Below are 7907 nucleotides of genomic sequence, written 5' to 3'. Positions count from 1 at the left end.
AATTCCCACCTCTTTTGCTCTTATTACAATGGTGAGATGTTAAAGATATTTGTTGGAATAAGGATCATAAAATGATAAAGTCTTAATTGTGTTATGTTGTTGTTTTTCTACACAAGATACATTTCACATTCTTTCCAGTCTTTCAAAACATTTACACATTAAACTGCTTATATCAAACTGATTCTTTTTAATCGGTCATCTAAAAAGATTCAATCTCGCTCATTTTACTTACCAGTTTGAATCAGTCAGTGACTGAGATCTTTGTTTTATAAATTAAAAACATAATTTAAAAAAAAAAATATATTTTAAATTTTATATCAGTTGGTGTTTTTCTTAAATATCTGAAATTCAAGAGTCAAATTAAATTGACCAAATCTTGCACCAGAAAAAAAAAGGCTTTTCTCCTTTAATACTGACATCTCACTTGATATTTTCAATCCAAAAAAAGGTCATTGTGGAACCAATGTATTTTCTTTTTCCTCTCTCCAGCTAGTCAGGAAAGGGATAGTGAACTTTTAAGGCGAGGGACTCTTCTTTTTCTTGAGCTTACCAAGACAAAGACCTTCTTGTGTCTCATACAGGCCCTGAAAAGCATGACCGGGAAGAGTGTTTTGATATTTCACATCTCATTTGGCATTTCACATCTCCTCAGACTATTCTCTGCTCACCATTCACTACAGACCAACCCAAGTGTTTCTCCCAAACAGAGCAAATTGCATCAAGAAGATTTAGATTCTGATGAGTGAGTAGAACATACATTAGGAACAAAGAAGGATATCAAATCTATCTGGTAGCTCATTTCACTTTCAGCTATGAGGTTTGAGGACGTCCTTCATGAAATTGGTGGCTTCAACAAGTTCCAGTTTCTGGTTCTATACATCCTATGGCTCCCACGCATCATCCTCCCGCTGCACTTCCTGCTCCACAACTTCATCTCAGGTGTGCCACCCCACCACTGCGCCCTGCCTCACTTGGATGACCGGTACGCAGCTGGCACAAAGGACAGTGCTGAGGTGTCGGCACAGATTCTGGCACTTGGGATCCCACGTAATGCAGATGGGTCCTACAGCTCCTGCAAGATGTACCCCCTTCCTCTGGACTTTGACCCTAATGCTGACCTCTCCGTAGTGTATGGAAACCGATCAAATGTGTCGGTGCCATGCCAATATGGATGGGTATATGACCGCTCACAGTTCACCTCAACAACCGCAACTGAGGTAAAAATAAACAAAATGCTTTCCTGTATTTTAAATGTTGATGATATTTTGAGTAACTTATTATATTTACTTCAAAAGCTAGAAGGTCTTTTTCTTTTACGCCTAAATTGTACATATTGGTACCTTTTGAAAGGGTACCATAAAAAATGAACTTTATGTCACCAGTGTATTCTCTAACAAATATGTTAACATATGTTAATCTTGGTTTAGCTTGGTTAATCATACCTTAATATACAAGTATATAAGCTTGTATATTAAGGTATAATTTCTCTCTCTTATTCCAGTGGGATTTGGTATGTGACAACAAAAAGCTTAACCAAGCCCTTGCCACGTTTTTCTTCATTGGAGTGACAATTGGTGCTGTCATGTTTGGCCAGTTGGCAGATAAGTAAGTTATTTTTTATAATATTATGTTTAAGAACCATTTGTTCCATTCTTTTTTCCCTTATGACTGTTTATGCTCTAGCATTTCTTTCATCAATGGACCTTATACGAGATTCCTTAGGCTAAAATCCGGTCACATGACTTTTCTGCAATCAAGTGTCTTTACTCACATGTCTGAGGTTGAAAAACGATCCATTCCCCTTGATTTGTTCTGCATAGCTGACTTGCACATATTTATATATCGTTCTTTGCTTTCACAACAGAGTTCAAATATTCTTTATCTCATTATCTGTCACGGAACATGTCACACATCAAAACTGCCTACCTCAGGCTATCTGTGTAACAAACATGACGGAATGTATCCACAGTTTCCCATGTGATTTTCAATGTGCGAATATCCTGAGTGGTTAAATATATATATTTTGTTATATCACTCCACAGGTTTGGACGTAAGCCGATGATTCAAGTTTCCTTTGTGGCCAGTTCTATTTTTGGAATTGTTGAAGCTTTTTCTACATCTTACGTGATGTTCGCCATAGCAAGAACCTTGTGTGGACTGGCCCTGACCGGGATGTCTATCACCACAATCGCCCTGTGTATCTATCCCTGCCTTATTTCTTTTCAGTCTCTCTAGTCAACATGAAATGCAAGATGATCCTGTTTATATACTTGTGAATGATGCATCATGATTCATGAATGATTTTAATGCTTTTGAAAGTTTCTTATACTTACTAAGGCTGCATGTATTTAATCAAGAGTAATAATAATAAAAAAATTCTAATCCCTTGCTGTTTTACATCACATTCCAGAAGAAAAACAGGTTGAGCACATGTATCATGCTGGTTTAGAATAAGATTTATGATCACTATTGTTTTTCACTGACTCGTGTCATTTTGCTGTTTATGTGCATGCTGTTAATACCTTCATAAATTCTGCTCATTCTACAGGTGTTGAGTGGACAGACGTTAAACATCGCACATTTACAGGTACTATCATCAGTCTCGGGTGGAGTGTTGGGAACATGCTTTTGGCTCTTCTGGCATATCTCATCAGGGACTGGAGGCACCTTATCCTGGTAGTGACTTCACCTTGCCTTGTGGGCATAATTGCCTGGTGGTAAGTGCACGTGCAAAAAAAAAAAAAATACTGGATTTTTAGGCGTCTAAGTGCTTCATGGATAGGCCTACATGAATATTTTTCTCCGGTGCATTTTATCTCAAAAGGTGGATTCCTGAGTCAGCAAGATGGCTGCTAACCAATGGCAGGGTGGAAGAGGCACAGAAGTATCTCATTCAGTGTGCTAAGATGAATGGAAAGCACAGTTACACTCATAAATTAGACACTGAGGTAAACATATCCAGCTATCCTCTAAGTTATTATTATGATAATCAGTTTTGATCTCATCTTTTACATCTTTATTAAAGGGATAGTTCACCCAAAAATGAAAATTCTGTCATTAATTACATGTCGTTAAAAACCTGTACCTTTGTTCATCTTCGGAACACAAATTACAATATTTTTGATGAATTCTGAGAGCTCTCTGACCCTCCCATAGACAGCAAGGATCCTAACATGATCAAGGTCCAGAAATGTAGTAAGGGCATCGTTAAAATAATCCATGTGACATCAGTGGTTCAACCGTAATTTTACAAACAAGAATACTAAAAATACAAAAATAATGACTTTATTCAACAATTCGTCTCCTCCGCGTCACCCTGGCACCATATGTGAGAGTATCACATATGTAAACGTTGCTGTTATTATTTTAACGATGCGCTTATACATTTCTGGACCTTAATCATGTTAGGATCCTTGCTGTCTATGGGCGGGTCAGAGAGCTCTCGGAATTTATCAAAAATATCTTAATTTGTGTTACAAATATGAACAAAGGTCTTACAGGTTTGGAACGACATGAGGGTAAGTAATTAATGACAGAATTTTCATTTTTGGGTGAACTATCCCTTTAAAAACTAAATAAATCATTTTGGCTGTCACCTATTTAGACCTTAAAGAAAATCACCGTTAGTGAGGTCTCAGACAAAAATCATTCCTACCTTGATCTAGTGAGGACACCGAAACTGAGGAAGATTGTGTTTTTCTCAGGGATTTTCTGGTATGTGAGGAGCTTTTTTTGTTTTCCATTGTGAAACAACAGTCAAACGCTGTGAATCGACAAGTCTTTATTTAAATCTACAGGTTTGCAGTTGCTTTTACCTATTATGGCATCAGCTTCAACATCACTGGGTTTGGTCTGAACATCTATCTCACCCAGTTTGTCTATGGAGTTATTGAAGTCCCAGCTAAGGTCGGGACCTACTTCACTCTGGATTGGATTGGACGCAGAAATGGCCAGGCGTGGTCTCTCATTATAGCAGGAGCTCTGATTGGACTAAACAGTATAATCCCAACAGGTACTCTTTATCACCTCTTTATACCAAATTGTACAGGATGTTAATTATTTAAGAAACAATATATTGGTTTTGTTGTGCTGTTTCATCCACAGAGTTTTCTGCTGTGCGGACAGGGATTGCAATTATTGGGAAGGGATTCTCTGAGGCAGCATTTACCATTGCCTTCTTGTACACATCTGAGCTTTACCCAACTGTACTCCGGTAACTTTTAAATTTTTGATGTGAAATTATTCTAATATTTATGAACAGTCATGGCCAAAAATATCGGCACCCTTAGTAAATATGATCAAAGAAGGCTGTGAAAATTAATCTGCATAGTTAATCCTTTTGATCTTTTATTTTAAAAATTCACAAAAATCTAACATTTCATTGGATAATAAGAATTTAAAATGGGGGGAAATATCATTATGAAATAAATGTTTTTCTCTAATACACATTGGCCATGGCCACCTTTGATCATATTTACAAAGGGTGCCAAATTTTTTTGACCATGACTGTATGTGTAATTATATTTTAAGAAAAGGACCAAAACATTTACAGTACATTTTTATTATTTAGAGTTTATCCATAAACATGGCCCCTTTTTTAAGAATTTACTCTGCTTCTCTATTCTTTCCTAGGCAGTGCGGCTTGGGCTATACCTCTTTTATAGCGCGTATTGGAGGTGCGCTGGCTCCCATGGTCATATTATTGGAGGACATGTGGCGCTTTGCACCCTCTCTAGTGTTTGCTGCCACTGCAGTTCTCAGTGGATGTGTGGTCTTCCTTCTGCCTGAGACCACGAATGTTCAGCTTCCAGAGAATGTTCTGGATATAGAGGAGGGCAGGTATAGTATATAAGCATACCAAAGTAGCTTTCTGCTGAATCACATTAAATGTCAAGTACTGTTCCACCTACAAGACTTTAAACAACCATCTCACATAATGCTTTTAAGCGACTTACACTACATTCAAGCTATACATTTTATCAGTTCACCATAATACTGGATCTAATTGTGAAATGCTGTTATTTATTTATTTATTAAAGGCACACAATGACCAAGGAATCAGAGAGGGATGTTGAACTGAATGAGATGAATCCAGCACCTGCACATTCATAAGAGAAGGATTCATGAAGGAAAACACTGTCAGAAAACAATGATTCCTTACAGTTCAACACCTTTATGGACAGATGTGAATAAATAACATCAATTTCAAGACAATTATGGTGCACAAGGAATAAAAATATATATATATTTGATGTCCCTGGGGATGAGCTTACACAAGACTAATAAACAATAGTAAAGTAAAATGTCATTGAATTTAAAAGTCAACAAATAGCTGGCTATTAAGATAAGGTGTTTTTTTCTCTCTCTTCTGTATCTTTAAAGAAATGAAATAGGCTATAATGGTGGAAATGTTTGCATGATTCTTGTTTTCTTGTTTATTATGCATTTGTTCTTGCTATGAATGCTATACAAACAGTATGTATTACACCCTTTTACAGAGTTTTGATATTAACACATTGTCAATATATGTTTTAAAATGATGATTTAATAGTAGCAGTGAACACAGTTTTGATGTTACAGTATTTGTATTTTAATAATAACGTTCTGTATCTTATTTTATGAGACTCTCAAATAAATATTTACCACAATAATGCATTCGAGGACTCTTGTCTGTCAATCATCTATGAATAACCCTCCACAGCGGCAGGGGGTGCACGTGCATCACATACAGCTTTGAATACAACAGAATAAAACGCGTAGTAAGAGTTTCACAGCTCAGCTGTTCAGCTCCCGAGGAAGTTTTAATTTTATCAGGATTTTATTAGAATATGACCGTGAACAACATGGCAGATCCAAGACGACCGAATAAGATTTTTCGGTGAGTAGTTTGTCTGTAATAAGAGATGACTGAGATGAGAGTTTCGTTAGCATCACAGTTAGCAACAGTTCGGCTACATTGAAAACATGTTTACTTAATATGTTTTAAATGACATCTATGGAATTAATCTATGCTAAATTTATAAATATTAATTTCTGTAGTCATTTATTAAACGTCTTATAAATACCAGCAGCAATCTACAATTGTATGTATTGTATCACAATTGTTGCATATTTAACGGATGCCATTTATTGTTCAACAAGGTATACTTTTAAGGCTTTCTCTGACGAAATGGTGTGATGTTTGTATTTTTTTTATTATTGTAATTTTTGTGTAGTACAAAATAAAATGACAGCATTAATAGTCAAGGCTTATTGTGTTTTTGCTTTACAGCTATAAGCCTCCCAACACAGAAACTAACCCCACATCAGAAGATCCTACACCGGATTACATGAACCTGCTCGGCATGATCTTCAGTATGTGTGGCCTGATGCTCAAGGTCTACATAAACACCTGTGTTTACAACAAACATTGATTTTTGAACGTGCAGATTATGCTCAGCTATGATTTAATGTTTAAATTATTGTGTATTTGTGTTTTTGGCAGCTTAAATGGTGCGCATGGATTGCTGTGTATTGCTCGTTCATCAGTTTTGCCAATTCACGAAGCTCAGAGGACACCAAACAAATGATGAGCAGCTTCATGTGAGTTACTTGCGCTTGTTTGTTATTCTCCTTATGAACACAGATGTTGGATGATTCCATTATTATTTGATCTGTTAGACAATTTCTTCTAGCTAAAGAAATCCTCAAATGTAATGCTTCTGGAATGCCATATTAAACATACGTTTATTCCTTCAGGCTGTCCATATCGGCCGTCGTGATGTCTTATTTGCAGAACCCACAGCCCATGTCGCCACCGTGGTAACAAATAATCCAAACCCAGTAAGCCATCTCCGCAGGGATGGCATGAGAACCAGCTGATCCACCCACAGTCCTTCTGGAGCGCAGGGACGTACACCGATCAGCCCAGCTGGCCAATCAGAGGCTGTAGCTCCTGTACGATCGTTTCAAGATTTCTCTGTGCTCACCGGTTGTTTTTATGTATGTTATCACACTATGCTAATTAATATTCATATGCTGTGAATGATTTTGAGAAATAAATGAGCGATTTTGTGCGCTGCTTCAAAAAAAATGTGGCTGTATTTTTCATATATACACAAGTATATATATATGTATATAATACACTTTGAAGTACAAAACTAGAGATTGATGTTAATGTATTCATCCTGCTGCTTCTGACTAAATGTGCAGATGGAAGCTTAAAAAAGCCTTTTATTCTGAAAGATTTTGTTTTTTTTGAGGAGATATTTGCAAAATTGGTAAACAGTACTGTACAGACATGCCAGATTTGTTCCTCTCAGTGCGTCCAAGATTGATTCTGCACAGGCCTGGAGGAACATCTGGCAACTCATGAGCTGTTTTTTTTTATTATATTTCTTATTAATAGGAGCAATGTGCTTTTTGTTTTGTTTTTGGGGTTTATAACACTTAAGGTGGTTTCTTAAAAAAAAAAAAAAGACCATATTTGATGGTAAAAGAAAATTAGTATTTGTCTCAAACCTATCAGACCACTAGGTGGTGACATTGTCTCCAATCACACTGCCAACAATATTATAACCTAGGCCTATTATATGATTCTGCTAGATAGTCATATGTTTTCTGATTGGATTTGATGCCCTATCGTTATCCACAATAAATCTAACTTTCATGAATATTAGGGTTTAGTCTGGCTTAATTTGAAATAAAACATGTTTGAGAAATTATGCACTCAAATCTCTGCCACTTTATTTCTGCGTTAATATTTGAGATTTTATTGTATTTTTAAATTATATATTACAAAAATTTATGTATATATATATATATATATATATAACCTTTTACATAAAAATAATTGTATAAGAAATATGAATGCATTATTGTGTTTCCAATTTCTTTTATTATGACGATTGTTTTATGTCATTGATGGA

The 7907-nt window shown here is 36.0% G+C and overlaps 2 protein-coding genes across 2 annotated transcripts; both read left to right on the top strand.

Annotated features, from left to right (window-relative positions):
• Positions 1 to 640: 640 nt before the first annotated feature.
• LOC306854655 (solute carrier family 22 member 7-like) lies at positions 641 to 5654 on the top strand. The gene is made up of 10 exons (XM_079392838.1): positions 641 to 1217; positions 1502 to 1605; positions 2043 to 2197; positions 2549 to 2717; positions 2825 to 2948; positions 3605 to 3714; positions 3798 to 4012; positions 4105 to 4213; positions 4633 to 4839; positions 5040 to 5654. Exons 1-10 carry the CDS (start codon positions 813 to 815, stop codon positions 5110 to 5112), a joined length of 1671 nt encoding a protein of 556 aa, XP_079248964.1. The 5' UTR covers positions 641 to 812; the 3' UTR covers positions 5113 to 5654.
• Positions 5655 to 5723: 69 nt separating this feature from the next.
• LOC306854904 (PAT complex subunit Asterix-like) lies at positions 5724 to 7710 on the top strand. The gene is made up of 4 exons (XM_079393213.1): positions 5724 to 5878; positions 6272 to 6377; positions 6485 to 6582; positions 6739 to 7710. The coding sequence occupies exons 1-4, from the start codon at positions 5829 to 5831 to the stop codon at positions 6803 to 6805; spliced, it is 321 nt and encodes a 106-aa protein (XP_079249339.1). The 5' UTR covers positions 5724 to 5828; the 3' UTR covers positions 6806 to 7710.
• Positions 7711 to 7907: the final 197 nt, after the last annotated feature.

This window comes from Barbus barbus (assembly GCF_936440315.1).
Source record: "Barbus barbus genome assembly, chromosome: 35".
NCBI lineage: Eukaryota > Metazoa > Chordata > Actinopteri > Cypriniformes > Cyprinidae > Barbus > Barbus barbus.
Note: the sequence above shows the minus strand (reverse complement) of the source record. Positions and strands in the feature narration are given on the sequence as shown.

Coding starts and splice junctions, on each gene's coding strand:
- LOC306854904 (XM_079393213.1), top strand. CDS start 5,829: ATGACCGTGAACAACATGGCAGATCCAAGACGACCGAATAAGATTTTT. Junction 5,879..6,271: donor CGACCGAATAAGATTTTTCG/GTGAGTAGTTTG, acceptor TTTGCTTTACAG/CTATAAGCCTCCCAACACAG. Junction 6,583..6,738: donor CAAATGATGAGCAGCTTCAT/GTGAGTTACTTG, acceptor TTATTCCTTCAG/GCTGTCCATATCGGCCGTCG.
- LOC306854655 (XM_079392838.1), top strand. CDS start 813: ATGAGGTTTGAGGACGTCCTTCATGAAATTGGTGGCTTCAACAAGTTC. Junction 1,606..2,042: donor TTTGGCCAGTTGGCAGATAA/GTAAGTTATTTT, acceptor ATCACTCCACAG/GTTTGGACGTAAGCCGATGA. Junction 2,949..3,604: donor CTCATAAATTAGACACTGAG/GTAAACATATCC, acceptor TCACCTATTTAG/ACCTTAAAGAAAATCACCGT.